General features: G+C 35.8%; 5 protein-coding genes across 6 annotated transcripts; 1 reads left to right on the top strand and 4 right to left on the bottom strand.

The window, feature by feature from the left end:
- Window positions 1–3159: 3159 nt before the first annotated feature.
- On the bottom strand, window positions 3160–6418 carry LOC108966914 (sphingomyelin phosphodiesterase-like). Its single transcript, XM_018930063.1, has 6 exons — window positions 6291–6418; window positions 4635–5529; window positions 4034–4571; window positions 3775–3957; window positions 3551–3700; window positions 3160–3488 (listed from the first exon to the last, which is right to left on the bottom strand). Exons 1-6 carry the CDS (start codon window positions 6397–6399, stop codon window positions 3303–3305), a joined length of 2061 nt encoding a protein of 686 aa, XP_018785608.1. The 5' UTR covers window positions 6400–6418; the 3' UTR covers window positions 3160–3302.
- An 820-nt stretch (window positions 6419–7238) lies between these two features.
- LOC108966917 lies at window positions 7239–7712 on the bottom strand. The gene has a single exon (XM_018930066.1). It carries the CDS (start codon window positions 7710–7712, stop codon window positions 7239–7241), a length of 474 nt encoding a protein of 157 aa, XP_018785611.1.
- A 599-nt stretch (window positions 7713–8311) lies between these two features.
- LOC108966891 (methylated-DNA--protein-cysteine methyltransferase) lies at window positions 8312–9494 on the top strand. Its single transcript, XM_018930028.1, has one exon. It carries the CDS (start codon window positions 8372–8374, stop codon window positions 8942–8944), a length of 573 nt encoding a protein of 190 aa, XP_018785573.1. The 5' UTR covers window positions 8312–8371; the 3' UTR covers window positions 8945–9494.
- Window positions 9495–9591: 97 nt separating this feature from the next.
- Window positions 9592–11830, bottom strand: LOC108966889 (RING finger protein 37). Its single transcript, XM_018930027.1, has 2 exons — window positions 10779–11830; window positions 9592–10718 (listed from the first exon to the last, which is right to left on the bottom strand). The coding sequence occupies exons 1-2, from the start codon at window positions 11484–11486 to the stop codon at window positions 9921–9923; spliced, it is 1506 nt and encodes a 501-aa protein (XP_018785572.1). The 5' UTR covers window positions 11487–11830; the 3' UTR covers window positions 9592–9920.
- Window positions 11831–12686: 856 nt separating this feature from the next.
- Window positions 12687–13510, bottom strand: LOC108966912 (28S ribosomal protein S18c, mitochondrial). 2 transcript variants are annotated; one of them, XM_018930060.1, is made up of 3 exons: window positions 13400–13510; window positions 12924–13336; window positions 12687–12778 (listed from the first exon to the last, which is right to left on the bottom strand). In XM_018930060.1, exons 1-2 carry the CDS (start codon window positions 13431–13433, stop codon window positions 12945–12947), a joined length of 426 nt encoding a protein of 141 aa, XP_018785605.1. In that variant the 5' UTR covers window positions 13434–13510; the 3' UTR covers window positions 12687–12778; window positions 12924–12944. The 2 variants fall into 2 exon arrangements, with proteins under 2 accessions (XP_018785605.1, XP_018785604.1); XM_018930059.1 differs by lacking the exon at window positions 12687–12778 and having other exon boundaries at window positions 12834–13336.
- Window positions 13511–22143: the final 8633 nt, after the last annotated feature.

Genomic DNA, 22143 nt, shown 5'->3' on the forward strand with positions numbered 1-22143 from the left:
TATTACATGACAGCAAAACATGGTCCGATACATGAGATGTGAATCACAGGCGCTAATTGGCAGCTAAGGTGCAGATGATAGCAGCTCTCAGAGTTGCCTGCATCCGAATCCGCAGTGCCAGTGAAGAGGGGGCCAAAGCGGCTAGCAAAGGAGAAAATACGACTATAGCTTATGAAGGAGGATGGCATTGAAATGCACATAACCACAAGACAATAGGMGGAGAAGCAAGCACATGAAAGCTAACAATATCTGCGAACAAGGGAACACAAAGGAAGATGGACTGCCAAASTAATCAAAAATATAGAGATGTGGCACAGTAGRAACCACTGCTAGGCAAACTATTAATGATAATCAGTGACGAAATTTGYAGCATATATGTACATAGCTTCGTATGTAGAATATGTTACGCACTAAAAATTGTACATGCACGGAAACGAAGAGTCTGACTCTGGAGAATGCAAGCCAATAGAAGGTGAGCCAAATAGCTTGACGCTGATTCAAAAATACGTTGGCAGAGCGTCGAAACACTTCTATGACGCGTATTTGTGCATATTATGCATATTATCGTGGATTAYTGCATATGAGGTCGAAACTAAATAGCAGTCCACTTTATGGGTGTTTCTAGTTGAACAGAATCCAACTTCCAAGTAAATGGTAGCCAATTTCTTTAGAATTGTAATACCACAACGCAGGACAGTAAATTCTAAACGATACATAACCATTTGTTTGCCAGTGGTCTTTCATGAAATCAGGAAAACCAACCGCTGAAGACCAATCACTCTTCACCACGACAATGCGAGTTCTCACACCATGACTGAAACAACTGAATTTTTGAGCACTCAAAACATCGATGTGATGATTCATCCATCGTGTAGTCCTAACTCGGCACCGAATTACTTTTTTATTCCCACATCTAAAGGATAAACTAAGAGGTTAACGTTTTTCGACACCAGAAGAGGCAGCTGATACAATCTCAATCTAAGTGGCAAAAGTGATTCGATAATTGGTTGAAACACAAGCAAATGTTTACAGGACGTAATAGAGAATATTTTGAAAAACAACAAAGCGATTGCCGTCATAAATTTTCCACCATTTTATGAGCTTTTCCGCAATGTTATCTGGAAATTAGTTGACAATTGCATGAATCGCTAATTATTGGTTTATTAAATATATATACATAAGTACCAATATAATCKCTATATTATACGACCCTGTTTACCRATTCGAAGTACTTTTCTTATTGCTTCTTTCCGAATAATAGAAATATTTCTGTTATTGATAATAATAATAGTTATTCGTACAGCTTATGTGTTGAAGTATTAGTGCTTGAATTAATTTATGATACAGTGWGATTCCTAAACGGATTATTTTTAAATGTCCATTTGTTTTTGTACACATACGGTCATTCTTATATAGAAATTCATGATTTCTAACAAATAACAGCGCATATAATTACAACAAGTGCAGAGTTTAATCAATAAATGAGAAATACCAAATAGACGAGTTTTATCTAAARATATTCCTAAAATGCGGGTATTAATCATTTAACTACTCTTGAGTCACGTTTTAAGAAGGAAAATGTAACTCATTTCAATTATGTTCACAAATAATTCATCGCAAACATTGGATCTAAATCAGCCTGTGGGCCTTAAGTTACATYAGAAATCTTTGAGAGCAGCGGAACATTTAAATTGATGTCCCGTGGGATTGCAGGCACATGCAGAGCGTCGCAGCAAGAAAAGGTCAGCATAATAAGATCCCATAAGCTTTGTTTATTAATTTTGCATAGTCGAAATATTACTGCCTGGGCATTCTACTTTTTGTTTGTTCATAATTTTAAAATTCCTAATTTACTCTTCCAAATCTATGTCGTCCCCCTCAAATTAATTCTCCTTGGCCCCAAACAGTTGTGCCAAAGTTTTTCCCAATCCTTGAAACCGTTGTAAAAGTCAAGTTGGGGTATAGCATTCAATGCGTTTAATGATTCGCGTTTAATGTCTTCAATTGACTCAAAAAGGTTTCGCCGAAGTRCTCGTTTAAGTTTGCTGAATAGCCAGAAATCACATGGAGCTAAACCATAGGAATAAGGTGGTTGCGGCACGACAAAATTTGGCGAAAAACTCACAAAGAATCAATGCAGTACACAACTGTTTACTATCGTGATGCAAGATCTAAGAGTTGGTCTGTAATTCCGGTATTCTTTATGAATAGTTTCACGTAAATGACGAATATCACTCAAATAGTATTCCTTCTTGTTGCTTAGCCGGTCGAAAGGAATTCGAAGTGTAAAACATCTCTATAAGTGAAGAAAACTCTCAACATAACCTTAATTTTTGATCTCCTTTGACGTGGTTTTTTCGGCTTTTGCTCACCTTTGCCACGGTATTCGGCCGATTKATCGCCTATATACAGATCGTAAGCTTAGATCCAAAACCCATCGCCAGTAATAAAACGTTTCATGACAGGTAGTCGAAAAKCATTGTTTCACACATGTTAACGAGACGCTGTTTTTTCGAAAAAATTKAGTGATTTTGGAACCAATCGTTCTTTCACAKTTTTTTGGGTCAATTTATGCGTATTTTGATGACCGTCCCTAATTGGRCGATTATTTCTTTAAATTTTCTAAATTTCTTCCCAATATTTTCTTGAGGTGTGAGGACAGAAAATCGATGGAAAGCTGATTTGAAGAATAAGATAGATGACGCTGAAAGACTAGTTCCAATAATTTTGCGTTTAAACACTTAGGAAGCAAGATCTTTTTAGCCTAGAGTARARCACAGRAAATCTGTTAAACTACTGCAGAAAGGCAAAAAATCTTGTCAAAATTTTCCAGCCTTTGCAAGTCTGATGTTGAAGCATCTATTCAGTCTCACCCACAAGATTTGTAGAAAAAATACTAAATGAGTATAAATCTCAATCTCAAGAAGAACTCAGAAATCAGAGTTCATTGATTTTTAACGCAACCAGTGTAATTCTAAAAGAGCGAAAACCTTGCTGGAGCTCAGCAAAATAAGAATCAAAAGTAGAGCTTTCAATTAATACAGTTTATGAGTTAACAAAATTTCGGGTAAAGTTTCCACAGCAGCACTAGTGAGTCCATTAATTATCAAGTACTAAATTCTSTCGAATATGGACCTTACGAATATTGAATACTAATGCTTAACTACTCAATACTTTTKTTATTATTGATTTCCAACATTCGGTCCGCCCGAATTTAATAGTAAGTACCAAAATATTAATAAGTTAGGAGTAATACGAGTATGAATTAGCAGACATCCATGCAGTGAACAATTTTTAGGTTTTCAAACATGCTGCATGATTGCCATTATTGCTGCCAGTGCAAGGTTAATTATTGAGTTGTCTAAGGAAGCCGCACCGCTATCACCAGAACTTTTGGTAGTGGCTTCCTCAGTTGTCGTTGCATCGGTTGACGACGTTGAGGTAGCCGTTGTAGAGGTGGTACTTGGAGTAGTGGTTTCATTGTCCAACTGAAAATGGTATTGTAATATATTTAGTACCGAAATTATATTTGGCTAACGGAATAACTTACAGCAGTAGTCAGTTTGGCCTGCAGCTCTTCACAACGCGCTCTCTCAGTATTCACATGTACCGCTATGCGACAGATCGTGCTAAGCAGACAAGATCTATCACAACCCTTTTTGATTTTCGGATCGGCAGTTGTCATTTTATAAGTCCAAAACTAGGATGGAAGCAACGGAAAGGAGAATGTTTAATATTGGAAATGAAAATTACATTGAATTATTCGTTTTATACCTTTCTAAGAACGTTTGGGTTCTCAGCCATTTCATCAAGCAAAGTATTGATGCCAGCTGGGCTTAGATCTGCGGTAAACTCAGCCGAGAAGTCGTATTCTTTGAACCATTTTGGAGTTTGACTACCGCCAATAGCGTTGGCTTCTGTTAAATTGAAGATCCATGTTTCGTGATCCACAACTTGCTAAATTTCAAATGGAGTTGCATATTTTTATATTATTATTACTATTGCGTCTTAACTTTATTGTATAGCTACTTACCATGCTCTGCTCTTCCACATGATACAGCCGATAATTTGGATTTTTGTTCGAATATGTTGTTAGTGMGCCACCATTCCAAGCAATGGAAACCGGGTGACCGTTCCCCGAGTAATACATAAGCATTTCATCGTTGTGCGAATGACCATTGAAGATGCCACTAATTGTGTACCTGAAACGTTCAACCAATCGGCTAAATTCACGCGCCCACACAGACCAACAACTACCATCACCGGAGGGAATGTGCGCCAGTATATGCACATATTCGCCTGCCTTTTCAGCGRCTAACAAGGTATCGTGAAGCCACTGCAGTTGTGGAATCTTATCCGTGGCGTCGTAGTACAGCCAATAGTTTGAGGTGTAACAATCGTTGTTATTCAATGCGATCACACGGAAGCCGGCTTTTGGTGACACTGTGTAGTAGCCACCTTTCAGAATGGTTTCCTTGGTATCAGCTGGCAACCAGGCCGACCATTGTTCATATAATTGTTCATAGAGCCAAAGTGTATTGATATTCTCTGGCACATCATTTGGACTGAAACTAATTTGAACGTTACAATTGGTTTACTATTCAATAGATATACTTATACACATTTCAACTTACAGATTCATTGGATGTGGTTCATGATTACCAATACAGGGATACACTGGTACACCGGGAAAGATCTCAGCTAGGCGATTGTTGAATTTCCACAAACTTTCATTATTTTTCGCAACGGAAGTACCCCAAACCATATGATCCACAACATCGCCGGTTTGATAAATGTAATCGATTTGAGTGTGTGTACTCTTGATGTGATTCAAAGCGTCGTCAATCATATGCCACGGTGCATCGCAATCACGATAATCGCCCCAGTAGCCCGCCGCCTCTTCACCCGTTGTGGTATCGGCATGACGCTGACAGCACAGTGGTTCGMCACACGTCGCCAAAGCGCCAGGTACATACAACGGATCATAGTGAATATCAGTTATTTGCAAAACTTTCAATTCATCTCCGCTCTTGGCGGGTATATCCGATTTTGGTGTCGTAACAGCCGCGCCACTGCCATCAATGGTGAGCGTCCAATTRTAATCGGCATTTTGCACATTACAGAAATTGAATTGCATGAATAACGAACAGAATGTACGCGAATCGATATTCGTATTCCTGACTATGTACATAACACTGTCGAGATTAAAATCAATCAGTTTTTCACACACTTCTGCCGTTTGCAATTCCAGCCTAAGACAGGCATCCACAGCAATGGCTTTCAATTTCTGATCGGCCTCCGGACCATTTTGCTCTCGAAATGTGCGCGCGATAACATTAACTGTTGCGCGGCAAGTGGTGCAGGCAACGAATTGATCAGCTAAAGACAATTGATCCAACTCTTTCGTGAAAAGGTCCTTCTTGGTGTGCGCCTGTGCCAGTTGTGCGCTGATTTGGCGTAGCGCTGCGGATTCAACACCTGTGCTGTAGTAGTTTACGTATTCTTCCGATAATTTTTGGGCAATCTCATCTAAAAGTAAAATAGTAATTGAATTTACCGCTTATCGAAAACATGTTTTTATACGTGTGTGTGTGTGTGTAGTTAAGCACTATTTTAATTGGTTTATTATTATAATTGCTTTGCTTCTGTATGAAGTTTTGTGATTGCTGAAAACAKSCGGGTGCTTTGGTCAAGTTATTATCGGTTAAACGTGCACAATATTAAACACACACATATACGGATATAAATATTTTTGAATGGTTACTAAAGACGGTAAGTACTTTGGTTATTCGTCACGTGTTGCAAGTCACGATTTCGATCGATTTTAGCCAACCTATTTAATAAAAAATATATATTTAMATGAAAGTGTGCATATTTAAATTTAATTATTAACATATTTCATCTTAATAATAATAAAAATTAAAGAATTGCTCATATTAAAATTTAGTTATTAAAAGTTCATAATCGAAAAATAAATAAAAGTGATAATTTTTCAATTTAATTATTAAAATTTGAACATTCCTAAACAGTTAAAAAAATAGCGTAGCATAAAAAAATTTGAAATTGGCTTTTTTATTACCTTAACATAAGTATTATAACGGTTGGAGCTTCCGCTGTCCAATATATCCAATATATAACCATTTTATAACCAAAACACACATTTTGTTTCAATATGAGTGGTTTATATTATATATTAACTTGTAAACTTTTAAAAAGTGCTGTTGWGTTATTTTGCATTTTAGGTGACGATATTTCATAATAAATCAGTTTATTGCCGTACAATCACTTACCCGAAATCGCAGAGAGCACAATATCGTTAGCGGCAAAATCCTGTGGCACTCCGGGTATCAGAACGGCTGCAGTAACAGCCAGGAAGGCTACTGGTAAAAATCGCCACATTTTCACTTCCTCACTCAATACCACTCAGTTACAAATTCAACCACAAACTAATAAAAAATCGCTGAAATTATTGAATTTATKCAAAATTTTCTAAAAGTAGCAAAACAATTTATAGGCGATAGCCCTTGATAATCGAATTTGTTATCGCTCTGATAATCTAGTACAGTTAGCTAAAACGTTTTTCGCCTATTAAGGATCTATAGATATTATAAAAAAAAAAATTATAATAAAAGAAATAAAAAAAAAAACAATTTCAACACGTTTTTATTGTTTAACTCTCTCATACACGAGATTATACACCCGACACATTGATTAACTTTTATTAGTAGTCGCTGTATCCGAGGCGTTGAGCACATACCAACTCACATATTGGGGATCTGTTCACGTGTTACTTTATGTTTACACATTAGTTTGCAAAATGCTTGCATTATCGAATAATATAAAGCAGAAGTGATTGATTGTTCATTCCGTAGTTTGTTGACACCTACACTATGGCGATTAGCTAAATATAATAAAAAAAAACCACACACAATCATACTAAATTATTCAAAGAAGAACTTAGAATCATAATTAACAAAATTAGTTCAATTAAGTTTGTTTTTCAATTTAAATGTAAGCAAAATAATTGAATAATTAGATAATTTCACACGTACATCCACTTAAATTAAGTTATATTTTTACTCAAATTATAATATACATCAACCAATATACAAACAACCACTTATAATTTAATTAAATTCAGCTTTCACTCAAATTCACATATTCAGAAGTAAGATGAAATTATTTTACTTTTTTTTTTAATTTTATTTATTAACATTCAAGCAATTTGTTTTCAAATCTTATATGGTAAAATCATTCCGCACATGATCTAAGAATGAGTCACTTTGATTGCTTAAATTTGTACTTTTTGTGCAATCGGCGCTGGGCATTGTTAAGTCCGACAATGTGCTTATGGTCGGTGTCTTGGGGCGTGAACTTCGACCACTGCTGTATGCGGTCGACGTTGCGGAACGGCCGCGTGCCGGACGTTGATGCTTTTGGTGCCGCTCCTGTAAACTTCGTTTTTTATAAGCTAAATAAGCTTTCAGTTTCTCAATACGTGTGGTTTCGTGTGCTAACTTCTCATCCAAATGTGCATCGATTCGCTTCATACCATTAAGCTTYTTTAGTGCAGCTTGGATCTGTTGCGGCAAGCAATTGACGTAGTAATGTGCGTTTAGCGCATCCTGCATGGTTTGAAATTGAACGATTTTTTGAAATCGACGAAATGCATTTACCGGCGACTCAAAATATACGGCCATAGATTTGGTCATATTGGCGTCGATTGTCCTGGCTGCGTAGGGTGTCTTACATATGTGGCATAGCCCCGTTGGTGTGCAAGACTGACAAAAGACGTGACCACAATTGGAAAAATAGTATTTTCTTGTATTTTCCACATTCTTTGGCCAAAAACATTTATTGCAAAAAAACATAAACATGTTGGTAATTTATGATATCTTTCCCAATTTGTGTTTGAAATAAACTAGGTGGAATGAATCGTCCGCCATAGGAAATGAAACAATACCCGTTGTTTACTAAAGTTGCCACAAGAAGAAGCGTTTTTATTACCATTACTTGTGCTACCATAGTTATATTTTATTTAGAGCACAACAGGGTGTTTGAATAAAATTTGTTTACCTATTTTGACTTTTAAATAATAGATGTTGAGCAGTTGGAAATTATTGTACTCAATCATAACCTTTGTAATAACTGATAACTGTATTTAAAAAGAGTTCAAATGACCTATAGCGAATATATTTCAAACTGATGAATCAATCAAATCATTAATATATCATCAGTAATATAATATTGCTTTTACGTTGTCCCAGTAAAAAGAAGTGTCCGGCAACTCCACAAAGCCGGCAGTAGCAAAATAAAACAAATATCATAACAAAACAACTTATTCAATTACTTCATTAATGATTTCATCAGAATGCTAGGAACTAAACAAGTTGTTCTTAAAACCTTTTGTAATAAAAAACCTGTTAGGATTTCATACGGCCTTGTTGATAGCCAATTTGGCGACATTGTATTGGGTTTCCTTAAAGATTCGAATGACGCAATTTGCTATTTACACTTTGCTAAAAGTGAAGACAAGGAGAATAGAACAAATAATTATGAGTCGCTGCTGCAGAAACGTTGGCCAAATGCTTTGCTTTTAGAAGACTTGAGGCAAGCGCGAATTCTGRCTGATAGAATATTTAGTAACGAAGAAATGATACTAAATGTTGTGGTATCTGGTACCCCATTTCAAGAGGCAGTGTGGAATGAATTGTTAAAAATACCTTCTGGTCAGACATGTACTTATGGAGACATCGCAAATAGAATTGGAAAACCGAATGCAGTACGCGCAGTAGGTACAGCTGTTGGTAGTAATGAAATATCTATCGTAATTCCTTGTCATCGTGTGGTGTCAAAGAACGGTGATATAAAATATGGAGGTGGGAGAACGCGCAAAATTCATTTGCTGAAGTACGAAAAGGAAAATTCACTAAGTGGAAACTAAACTGAGGCATTCTTGTACCTGTTAAAGAATATGTTTACCAATAAACTACTAAAAATCTAAATAATTGCATAAAATGTAGTATTGTAGCTGAAATTATGTAAATAGTATAAATTCTCCTCAAGTCCCTCATAAAAAAAACGTGTTTTATTAATTTCAAGTATTTTATTCAATGTAAATATATTTTTTTGGATGTTTTTTACAGAGAATAATTCCCAGATTAGTATGCGCACATATTTACCACTTAATACGGAACTTAAATTTTAATCTTTGCAAATGTTATAGTTCATATATGCTTTTATTTTATCATATATGTATTTATAATAATATAGTATGCCCAAATATATATTAGCTGTGGATATAGATTGGATTCAAAACCGAATTTTCGGTAATTCTATTAATTTTAAAAACACAAATTAAGCACAGTTACATTCTAATTMGAATGGTTGGCTAATACCAATTTCAAGTTACTATAATTAACCAACGCTACATGTATCGCTATAACTCGTTTATTTATGTAGTGAAATACCAGTTTTTTTTATTAATTCCATGTTTATTTTTATGTGATTAAGTATTATTAAAAACTAGCCTGAGACTAAATAACTATTCAGTAGCTCTGTTACAAATCGTTGGAAAATAAAAACTACAAATTAATAATAAAAAAATATCAATGTATTTATGAACATAAGCGTATGAATCATATGAATCACAAGATTTGTTTCATTAAAGCCTTTTAATAATACTCTAAGCGAGCATTTTGAAATACTTTGCAACAATATTTAATTTCCTTCACTTGGACGACGTTAACAAAAATTKAACAATTTTTTGTTTAGCCAAACCGCACAGTTAACTTTGCCAACGATTCATAACAGTGACCGAACAAAACTGAGACAAATTATAAAACAAAACTAGCACTTTAATGACTTCTTTTAGGTTCATTAATCAGTTCGTACGTTAACATCGCCAAATGCGTGAACGCTTACAATTTATGGTAGCGCTCAACATCGACTGTACGAAAGCCCGCCTTACATGTGCACATTTCGTCCTTAGTTAACTGTACTAAGCAAGCACGGCATACCAGATGCCCACATGTAACAATTTCATATGAGAAATGTTCCGATTTACAGCTTATACATGTGGCTGGTTTCGTTTCTGCGGGCGGGCATGTATATCGTGTGACATTTTTTAATGCTTGTTGAATGGCGTGATCAATGCCTGTCCGAATTGGGGTGGAAGATGCTGTCGATAAGGCTGATGAAGCGGCCACAGAAAATGGCGTTGACTTGGAGGAAAGTGATRACGGAGTACTGGAAGTGGTGTGTGTTGTTGTAGAGGTAAGAGATGTTTCCAGTCGATATGTGGAGTTATCACTAAGTCTGGGGCGTTTTGGCGGCGGTATTGATGATGATGTAGCTGTGGCGGACGCTTGAGAAGAAGTTTTGTAAAATGCCGCCGATAATGATGAGTAAGTACCGATACTGGAACTGTTGCGTTGACAGAAGCTTGCAAACTGTGAAGCATGTCGATTTTTGCTGCGCCGAACAAAAGAACTCCCTAAAGAACGTGGTACTGTTTTGAAGTGCTCGGAATTTTCCATAAGGAACTTTTCTATGCGTGCCTTAAGGGCGAGGTTGAGAATTGCTTTGCGTTGTGAGGTAAATTCAAGGCCAGTAAAAGGATCCGATGGCAGACGGCCCCATTTAGCTTCCACTTCAGAATGCTTATCTATTGTGGATTGGTCCACAATTTTACCTGAGGGAAGTACAGTAGGGAAAATCTGAAAAAGAAAACAAAAATATGGTATTAATAAATCATGGAGAAAGTTTAATATACAAACCATTAGCTCCCAAGTGATCTCATCAAGAAACTCTTCTGGAATTTTCAAAGTTGAGTACTCATTTAATTCTGGTATGCTACGAGTGGGTGAGCGACGATGCCTGTCTTCTGTCGTTTGAAAACCATGTGGATTGACTATCTCACTCCAGATTGTTTTAACAAGTTCACGATCGGCTTTCTCCAATGATCGAGAAGGCAAACCCCATACTTCGATTTTTCGCAGCACTGGTGGACATCGTTTTGAAGCACAAATTATTATTTTCAAACTACTAGCGTTGGAGAGTAAACGATGCGCTGTCTTAAAGAAAAATGCTTTTTTGCTTTGTGCTTGAGTAGCTGCACTTTCCGCATTACTACGAGAATTATAATCACTTTGATAGCAAAACGTTACAGAGTCGACGCCCTCAGCAAGGTCACGAGCATAAGCAACGCGTTCCCAAATACCCTCAAACTTGCCATGAAGCTCAAATGCTGTCGAACGTAGAGCACCATTGCTATTCCATAACTTGATTACCTTCACTTCAACAGCTTTAGGGAAGTCAAATACAATCTCCACAGGGGGTTTAGAAACGGCATAAGCCAGGAAGCCTCGTGAAAGTTGYTCTGCATCGTCTGCAATCAAATTGTTTGCAGAATAACCATCTTCACATAGAGCTTCGCATTCTACGGAAGGCTTTAACTTGGAATTCAGGAAATTAATTAAGCTCATTTAGCTCTGCTTCTGTTCAAACCAGCACTTTTTTTTTACGAAACTATTTTTTAGGTAATTAGTCTTACATACATATGTTAAAAAATGGCGTCGATTATTGCCGTCACTTTAGTATTCGCGTCACGAATTATGCTTGCTCGACCTCACCCTTGATTTTTTGCTTGTTTTATTAAGGGTTGCGCACAAATACACTATAATATCAGCAAAATTAATAAATAAACGGAAATAAACAGAAATATTTAGTAACAAGGAAATAATGCTAACAATTTACTGTTCCACACACCGCACCGTTGGTTTAATTTATRTTAAAATCTGTTAGTTATTCTGTTRTCTTCGCTTGTCAGGTGCTATTTTTGACAGATGAGTAGTTTATCTCCGAAGTTCAGCAGTTGTGCTGAATGACTATATTTTACCTGTTATACGAGTTTTACACTAGATATAAATATTTGCTAAGCAATTTTATCACGCATTGGCTCGATTTTCTTAGTTTATGGAAAAAATATATATGTAAATGTATCAAAATATACTAATTTAAAACTGTTTGAAATAAATTTAATATATTTGACAATCAGAGTAAAAATCTAAATTTTTCTGAATATTATATTACGTTTACATATAATAGTACGCATATAAAATTTTAATTTATAATTATATGAGTTTTCCCATTTTTCGTTGCTTCTTGACTTTTTCTCACACATGTCTACAAAAGAAAAGTAAATAAAAAAAAATATTTTAAAATTTAAATCGGCTTCATAAAAAGAGTATTCTACATCAGCAGCAAAAAAATCGTAAAAATTTGTTTAAATACTTCATGTTCCTTTCTTTTGATTCAATAAAAGGACATTAAACGCAGCGCTAAAGAAATTAAAGTAACTAATTTCAATCAATCCTCAACTATTTTCCAAACAATTATATTTGCTAAATTTAAACGGACAAATTTTAGTTTTTTTTTTTAATTTCAATTTAAAAAATCGGTAGACGGCTTACGAACTCTTTTCCTAAAWATGGAAGATGAAAAACTTAATACATCCATTGAAGACAGGTCTAAAAACATTCAGACATCTGGCTCAAAATTGGTTGTAAAACTGAATATACCGGCAGATTATTGTAATAAAGATGAGGAAAGCATAGAGCAGTCCCAACCAGATGGAGATTTGCAAGTGTCAAAGGAATCATTACTGGAGCAAATAAAAATCGTACAAGAGGAACTCGAGCATCGTAAGCAACACACRGAACGCATTGCGGAACTTAGTCGGGCTGTAGAAGAGTGGAAAGCAGACTTTGCTAAAGCTCTGGAAAAAATACAAGATACATTTGCTTTCGTTAAATAAAACGATATTACATAAATACATTCAAAGTTAAGCACTTTTTTAGAATTAACACGATATTTATTTCCTAATTTGGTTGACGAAAAATATAACGTCTAACATTAAATACCTAAGAATTGCCTTGTGCCATTTAGTATTTATGTGGGCGTATTGGTTTTTCAGGATCAAACAGACGCGGATCTTGCATGAAGTCCATTTCCTTGTGATATGTCGGCATCATTGCGCAATTTTGTGCACGAATAATTGCTTTCTCTACTTGCTCTTGTTTTTGTTTACACAATCCTGTTATATGTCGGCCATAAATACGACCTGTGTAAGGTGACTGGAACTGGGACAGCAATTTCACATTTTTATAGTCTGGTACTATGTTGTGTTTGCAAAGAATGCACACACGTCGCTCTTTTTCGAAAGGGTTGGGTATATCGATGGGCTGATCCTTATTTTCCACAGGTGCACTAAAATTACGCCGACTTATTGCACTATTCAAAAGTGGGGTTACGACCGTCCGGTGGCTGCTAGCAACTGYAAGTAATATCAATGAAAACTTTAAATATTCGTTAACAGAAGTGTTTAGTTGTTATTTACCACTTCGTACTGCAACTCTAGCAAATTGCAACATTTTTTGATTTTGCTAAAGAACCTTAYYAATAAATGGCTGTGTTACGCGAACTGTGTGGATYGGAYCGAATTTAATAAATCAGCTGTTTGYTTAGGCTTACCAGGTCTTATTTGTAAGATTAATTTTTTCCATATTAATTATTAGTTCTTCGTTTCTGTAGACATGAAAACTGTAAAGCTTGAAACGTAGATGTCGCCGTACACGAATAMTTGTATGGTTTTGGTGGTAACTAATGAACAAACTGCGTTACCTACAATAAATTGCAGTATAAAAAAATAACATCTGGTGCAAAAATTGACTAGGAGCTGAAACATTTTTATGAACATCGAATTGCTAGTGGAAGTTTATTTTAATTAAATTGATAAATTAAGTGCATTAAGTGACTGCRAACAATATAGACTATAATCGCCGTTTAACGGAAATCGATTTCTATTAAAGGTGGGTAAGCCAAGCCGCAGTAAGGGTTTTAATTTAAAATATTGAGTTTCGGACTGTCAGAGAAGCTGCCAAGGTAAATAATTATGTTAATTACTATTATTTCATTGTAACTGATTTCTTATGATTATTTGTAAACGAAATAGAGTGTTTATTGAAATACAGACAGAAAGCACACAGTTCCCCACATAATTTGAAGAATTGCTGCTGCGTAAACATCATTGTACATCAGAGTCCGTACCAACTACGTAGACTGTCTTTACAAGGTTTACAGTCTATTTGATCACTTCGAGGCAGTGTTTCGACGGCGTTTAATATTCTTACGTGTGGGATGCCTTGAAGCRCCGATCACATGAACGAAACATTATATCGGGAACCAAAAGCAATCGGGCCTTTTAACGACTAATCAGTTTCAAGGTAAGCCACACAAAGAAATCGCTAACAGGATCATAATATTTTAGTGTTTCATAAATATTATATTTAAATAAGGCACGATGTGAACGCGATAAAGCACATTGTAGTTACTATAAAAACCAGTGAAATGCCTCACATTGCAGTTTTTTCTTACAAAATTACATCAAGCTTATCATTATTGTCTTCTTATCACTGCCACGTTGACTAAATTGGTTGTAAGCCGTCGACTATATGTTCTTCCACGACACGTAGACTAAGCACACGCGCCTTCAATGCCGCGTTTCCTACTCGAATCAAATTTAATAGAATCTCCAATAAATTTCTATGCCTGAAAAGTAACAAGCCACACACACACACTTCCCCTCCTCTGACTTTCACAAAGATTTTATTTTTATCAATTTGAGCATATTCCTTTAAAATTGGCAGGTTTTTTGTGTTATCCCTTTTCAAGTTGCTGCACGCGGTCGCTATATGCAAATTTCGCGTTAACCCTATACAGCTCATAAAAACTTATGTTTATTAACGCTACACTTCATATAAGTATGTATATAGGCATGCGCATACGCTCACCTTCGCGACATCAACATCGAGTGGGGTGCTCAAACCTTTGGCCTATCAATGGGCTCATCAGCCAGGTCTCTGGTGTATCGAAAGTGACGCAATTTGTTTGCAATGAAATTTATGCATTGTTATAAACGCACATGTGAACATACATATGTATGTGGCATGTGTTTGTCAAAAGTGTACTCATAGTGAAAATGAACTGCAATGTAAAGGGGAAAATACTTCATCCTTTTCTCTAACTGAAAACTTCACTTCATCCATAATAATAAAGTTTTATGCCGCGAAGAGAGGTATACGGCGTGGTGACTTTTCGCCGTCTTCCGTTTCCGCCTGTCAATAGGAAATGCTAGCACATTGTTGTTCTTCCTACATATGTATATTCAATGCCTGAAGATATGTGGTTTGTGTGGGGTGACCTGTCAGTCGCATTCTTTTGTATTTGTTGCGCCTTTCTCTGCCTTCGTGAATGCGTTTATTGTTGACGCTAAAATTCAGAATTCCCTGAGCTGACTTTTAATTGTTTGAAACGCCATAAATCTTTTCGCTGTCATTTTGCTTAATTTCATTAGCATTGGCAGTTTTAGCAATTGGGTCAATTTCTTTTTTTTTTTTTTGAATTTTTGTGCATTTTTGGCAACGGTAATCTTGACAGTTTTTACATCTCAATATGTTACAGAGTAAATAAATAGCTTGAAGCGAAAATGTATTGAAATTCCTGAAGCTAAAGAAGCGGTGAGTAAATTTTTCTTATCTTAAAAAATTGTCCAACAATTTTAGTTGAAAGCAGAACATAATCATCTTGAAGTAAAATTGTGTCGAAATTGCCAGAGAGTCACAGAAATTCATCAAAATTCAAATCGAAAGCGAGAAGAAGTGGAAAATAACGAGTTTTTGTTTCGGCGGGGTCGGTCCAAAGGGAGAGGGGTGACAAAGTCGACATGCCGTTACAGCAAACTGAGTAAAAGCTCGGAGTTGGTTTTGTCGATTAGGTAGCCAAGAGGGCAAAATAGCTCTTATGTTGCGGTGCAATCCTCATTTCTTTATTTAGAAATTTTTTGATAAATGTTTTTTCACATTTAGATACTCGAGAAAATATGCTACAGCGATATTTTATTTCCCACGAGCAATATGGTGATAACCCTTGAAAATTTTGGGAATATATCTTGTTAAATAAAACAATTTTTAATGCAAGGAATTAATTTTAATCGTTCAGTTTGTATGACAGCTAAAGGGTGATCCATTTTAAGGTTCCCTACTTTTTTTAAAGAAAAAACACTTAATCTTCAAATATATTGGGGAATGCTTATCATTCGAAAGAAAATTGTTTGGCATTTATTTTTTGATGATTATCTCTTTCAAATGTTAGCCCCGGCTATGTGTTAGATGATCCTTCCGTTGAGTCCAATTTTCGATGACTCGTTCGAGCATTTCGTCTTGTAACTGGCGAATGACACGCGTAATGTTTCGGCCAAGGCATGAAACGAAGCGGTATTGACCTTAGACTTTACATATTCTCACAGGAAAAACTAAATGTTGCCGAGATCACGAGCTTCAATTTCAGGCATCAAATAGTCTGTCATCASAAACCACACCAAATCRTTGTTTCTTCTSGATGAAATGACAGCTCTTGAATCTCTTCAGGTTGCTCTACGTCTCAAAAGCGACAATTTTGCTTGTTTGCATACCCATTGAGCCATAAACGGGACGCATGGCTGAACAAAATTTGGCTCAAAATGTCGGAACTTCTTGAAACTTTTCAAGAGCCCATAGAGCGAAACGATATTGCTTGTTCTTGGACAAGCTGTATTTTGTACGCTTTCAATTTAAGATCTCGGCGTAAAATTCGCCAAGTCGTTCCATACTAACTTGCTAGTAACGTGCCGAATCGACTCTATACGGTCTCCGAGACCATTCTAACCTAAGGCTATGATATTTTCTTCACTGCCTGTTGGACGACCGAACAGTCGAATATTATCCATTAATGAATGTGCCTAAAGAAGGTGCTAGTGCTGCGAATAGTACCCTTAGTAGGCCGGCTATGTTGACCATAAGTTGAGCGAATTGCAGAACGCTAATTTTCTTAATAAAGTTGAGCGATTTGGAAACTTCGTTCAGGCAAACCAAAAAAACTTGACACAACTCTCTCGTGATCTSTCGTTTGAAGAAAGTACCWCTACTTGGATCCCCCGTTAAATTCAATATACCCKGTTCRGGGTTTAATTATCRTATTTATTAATAATAGTTATATTTTTCCACACTATAGTGTGTTACATAAATATTTATACAAAATAAACTCCATTTTTACTTATTCTATAAACATTATATTTAAACAAAATCTGCATTTCGGCATATTTGATATTCATACACGGCTTTCGCAAAATATTGAAATTATAATAAACAATATTGGTAATCAGCATGTGGTCTACAGAATCCATTTAAGTGACATTTTATTGAGAAAGCACAGGAGTGTCAATAAATAGATAAATAAATAATAAACGTTACCGAAACCGTTTTCTTGCCAAACAAATTTCTACATATATCAATGTGTTTTTCAAATAAGCTTTTGTAGCAGAAAGGATATTGCATCGGTCCAGCGCATCCGCAACGTTCACACTTCACCAGTTCGTACTCGTGCGGCTGTACTCGGGCGCTGGTGRCAACAACAACAACGGAAACGCTYGTACCTCTATAAATCTTTGATAGTTTCAATATTAAATTATTGCAAATATCATTGCTTTGGAAATTGAATGTTGTGTGYGGCGACACACAGAGCGCGAACCCTTTCGCTGCATGGCATCCCTTTCTTGTTGTTGATAACCCCTTTGCTTGCTGGATGCTGGCGACTACAAGAACAATGCAAGCATTTTCAGGAAAAAAAATCAAATGAAATGAGTGTCTGAAGTTATGAGTGTGTTGAGTGCCATTTCCTTCATATTTTCACATTTTTGGGCATTTTGTTGTTGCTGCTGGCACGTCGCTTGACTCGGCGGTGACCCTTTTACGCACGTTTTGTCGCCGCACCCATTGAATGACCCAATAATGAATAGTTATGGGCATTTGAATGGGGTTGGGTGCGACTACAATGCAAGAGTACAACAAAGTGACAATAACAATAACAACAGCGGCATCAATAGTTGAAGCGTTATGCATTATGGTGCGGATAACGTGCGATTTGGGATATTAGGGATATGTCGACATGCGATTTCAATTATTTCAATGCCATTTTGAATATGATTTTTATGTTTTGTTTACGCAGTGATTGTTGTTTATTATGAATTTTATGCATTATTCCTGCTTTGMAAATTATTGTTGCTCGACTGCACATTGTCACATAATTTAATAAAAACTGGCTTCAAGTGCTACTTACTACGTATGTATGTATGTATATTGGCCAACTTTTGAGTGGGTTATTAGAAATGTATATCTGTCAATATTGTGGCATTCAATATGAAATGAAAGCGATTTCTTTAATAAAATGTCAAGTTAAGTGCAAAAATGAAAATGCATAAAGGGATGAAACAAAACTTTCGACGAAGTCGGAATGGTATAGATGACGCATCAATGCAAATATTCGTATAACAAAACAAAAACAAAAACAAAAAAAAACATAGATAAATGTATACGAAATAGTTGTCCAAATATGTTCATACAGAAAAACAATGATATTTATATCTCACTCAGCACATTACACACCTCATTTTGTATTATTACTATTTTGCGTATTACTTCAGTAAACTATTTGTCTGGGTAACCGCCGCACAGTGGTATAGTGATGGCAAAAAGTATGTGAAAATTTAAAGTGAACTAAGAACGGAGATTAGGAGTATCCTGTCTTCTGGTTAATTTTTCGGGATGCAATTGCGTTTCCTGAACCACACGCTTCATACATTGTGACAAAAAAAACATCCGATAATTATAATTAAATTCCCCGGGTAAATTATATTTAAAAAAAAAAATGGTCGAGAGATTGTTGAAGACATGACATGAACCGGACGACCTTCGACCTCTTCAACTGATGAGCATGTTAAAAAAGTGAAGGATATKGTGCTTGAAGATCGTCAGGCAAGTGCTAGAGAGATGCCAAGAGAGCTCGGCATCTCTCCCGAGTCCGTTGGGCTAATTTTGGTGTATATTTTGAGTATGAAACGCGTTCTTGCTCGACTCGTTCCAATAGAGCTAAATGCGCCATAACATCGAGCCACGATTGTGATCGAATTTAAAGGCATAAACGCAATGAATCAACCATAGAATTTCATGTTCCCCAAATTGAATTGCCGCTCCGTGGAACCAAGAGAAAAAACAAAAATTCGCTGAACGAGCTGAATTCCATCTCAAAAGGTGCTTATGAAAAGTGTTTCGAGGACTGAAAAAATCAAAATGTAGAAAATGAAGGTCTTCAATTTTGAATTTCGAATTCGCTCTAAATATTAATTCAATTCCATATTAGACTTGTCTGAACTCCTAGTAAGCGAAATTGCTGGAAATTCTATAGCCGTTGAGCTTGTAGAAAAAGGCATACTTATCAGAATTCCCCCAGGATGAGAATGATCCGTTGTTCTCTCTGCGTCCTCTTGCATTCTGTCAGCAACCGGTACATGGGCGGTAGCGAAATCTTGCTGGTTCAGATTGGAACGTAAGAGGTCTATTAAACGATTTATCCTTAGCAATGTTTATCTTGCCGCAATGACAATAGTTCTAACCAATTACTTTCCTACTGGCACTTAAGCGGTGATGCTAGAGGTTTTGGTGAACACAACTTGAAGATGAAGATGAGATCGAAATACCAAAACATTTATTCCTTTATTATCCAGTTTTTGGCAGATTAAGGTTGAAGCATCGCGGTTGTCATACATTGGCTGAAATTGATATTAGTCGACTCAGTTAATTTTTGGGGGGCTTAAGCCGCTTTGTTTTGACTTTTTAATCCACACTTTGAAGTTTTTGACATCTCAAAGTAAACGCGCCTCTAGCTGCCCAAGTGRAATTATTCGTGGTCTCACGAATATTAGCCTGTTTCTCCAAATTAAACCTCACTTAAACTATGAAAGCATTTTAAAACAATCCACATTTCCGAAGTGAAGTTGTCAGTTCTGTGAACAATAAAAAAGCAATTGAAAAATATACTATTTATAAGTATTAGTACTCAATAAAACTCTTTTGGCTACTGACAGAGATGTCAAATTACTAAAATTGTGTTGAGACAATCCAATACAAACAATATCTCTCTAGTGCGAATAAAGAAATTATGAATTTGAGAAACACTTAATTCATTTTATGAAAAAACGCAAAAAACAAAAAAAAAAAAAAAATCCTTTAAATATACGGATCCGTGTGCTGTGTTATTTCTATTAGCTGAAACTGATACTTATTGAATGTTTATCTCTTTGAAGATTGACCCAAATACTTCTCTATAGGTTGCTACGCTCTAGAAATAGTTAACTTGTGCCACGGACACAGATTTGCCCAGTTCCACGCTTTTTCTAAACAATGTATAAACTCCTGTCAGTTATACTAAAGGTTATCCGGCAAGTCTTAATTCCTTAGGTCAGCTTCGGAGCTATTTTAAAACTAGTATTCAAGCGCATTTTGTGTATTAGCGAAGCACCGATTATTGAAATCTAACAACTTTTTAATATCAGTTTCGTAGTAGTCAGTTTCGGCGAATTTTGCAAGCACCCCTTATCTTTTTTTTCTGTCTGTGAACAGCAAAAGTCAATGGAGGCCAGATCCGGAGAAAACATTTGGGGTCCATTTTATCAATTTTACAATCGTTTCAATTATTGCAAGCTAAATACTATACAAGATCTACTATGAAATACTTCTTTAAACGGAGATTTCGTATATTCACGGAAGCTATGTTGAATGCGTACACTTTATATCTTGACAGTGATGTTTTTCTCGAACAATTTCATTTCACAGTAAACCAAAATTCATGTGGACTCTTGTGATATTTTCATCCGTAACAGCATCATTTAGTCATCCATTGGGTTCATCGACTTCGGCGCTTAGCTTTTGCGCAACTTTCAGCAAAAACAAAACACTGTAACCGGCAAGTAAAGTGCAATAAAAAACAAATGGCACATCAAATGCTATACAAATGGAAAACAAGCAGGACAATGACTATTTTTATTATGAAACAAAATATAGAAATCAAACAACGGTCTCATATTAGTACCAAGARCTTATGACATATTTTACGAGCATTTCTAACTTTGTAGGTCGTGCCAATGTCTGTAGGTATTTTCGGACAATTTGTGTTCACGCTTCATGTGCTGAGCGATTGATGACCATATTTCGTCCTTTCTTCACGCCCGAAAATACATATAGTATGTCAAAATAGAAACCGACGYTCATCATCACAAGCAATTTGTGCACTCGTGGCGTTTTGCTTGACAAAAATCGCAATATTGCATATTTTTTTTTCTTTTCTTTTTTTTTTGTGTAAATAACAATATTTGATTGCATATTAGAGCAAATATTTTCTCTCTSGTCTTAGGCTAACGCTTTTGGGCTGAAATTAATGCCACACATTAGGGTGTTTATGAACGGACTATATTATTGAGACAATGSCGAAGTGAAGGGGTGACGTATGTTTGCCAGGAATTTGTTTGCAAAGCTTTATAAATGACGGTAATTTTTGCGCAAATTGCTATTGACAATAATATCAATGTATGTATGTATTGTAAATGTGCATATGAATATGGTCAATATATGTATGTATTTCTCACATGTCKTTGCATATTAATATGAGTATATATTTTACGCCAGGCGTAAAATGTGTATATATTAGTATATCTAAGCGCCTGCCTAGGTCTGCATAGTGCAAAAGTGTTACTTCACTCTCTAACATCCATACATACGAATACATCGTTAGCTATTATAGCTGATTCCCGCTTTTGTCAGCACACTTTACTATTTTAAATGCGCATTATATGATTTATTTCTATTCGTTCACATCATTTATTGTATTGCATTTTATTTTCGCTCATCGAAAGGATGAGTTTTCGATTTCATTGGGGTGGCTCAGCCATTAATGTCTTTATACGCACAAAACATTTCAAATTTGCGCTTGTTAGCAGTCTCCTTCCACCGATTTAATCGTGTGTAAGAAATTTATATTTTTAAATCACACTATCAAYTTTTGATGATTTATTTTAGTTTGATTTTGTCTTCTACCAAGTGTGCTATAAGTATGTATGTTGACATGCTTAAATGTTTCCAAGAGAGATTCTGAACAAAATTATTTTTCTTGCAGTTTTTTATGTTAACTGCAAATGGATTCTATAAGGTAATAAAT

The sequence above is a fragment of the Bactrocera latifrons genome, unplaced genomic scaffold (assembly GCF_001853355.1).
Source record: "Bactrocera latifrons isolate USDA-ARS-PBARC rearing strain unplaced genomic scaffold, ASM185335v1 scaffold_171, whole genome shotgun sequence".
Lineage (NCBI taxonomy): Eukaryota > Metazoa > Arthropoda > Insecta > Diptera > Tephritidae > Bactrocera > Bactrocera latifrons.

Bases quoted from the DNA above. Each gene is read 5' to 3' on its own strand.
- LOC108966912 (XM_018930060.1), bottom strand. From the start codon at position 13,433: ATGTTGCAATTTGCTAGAGTTGCAGTACGAAGTG.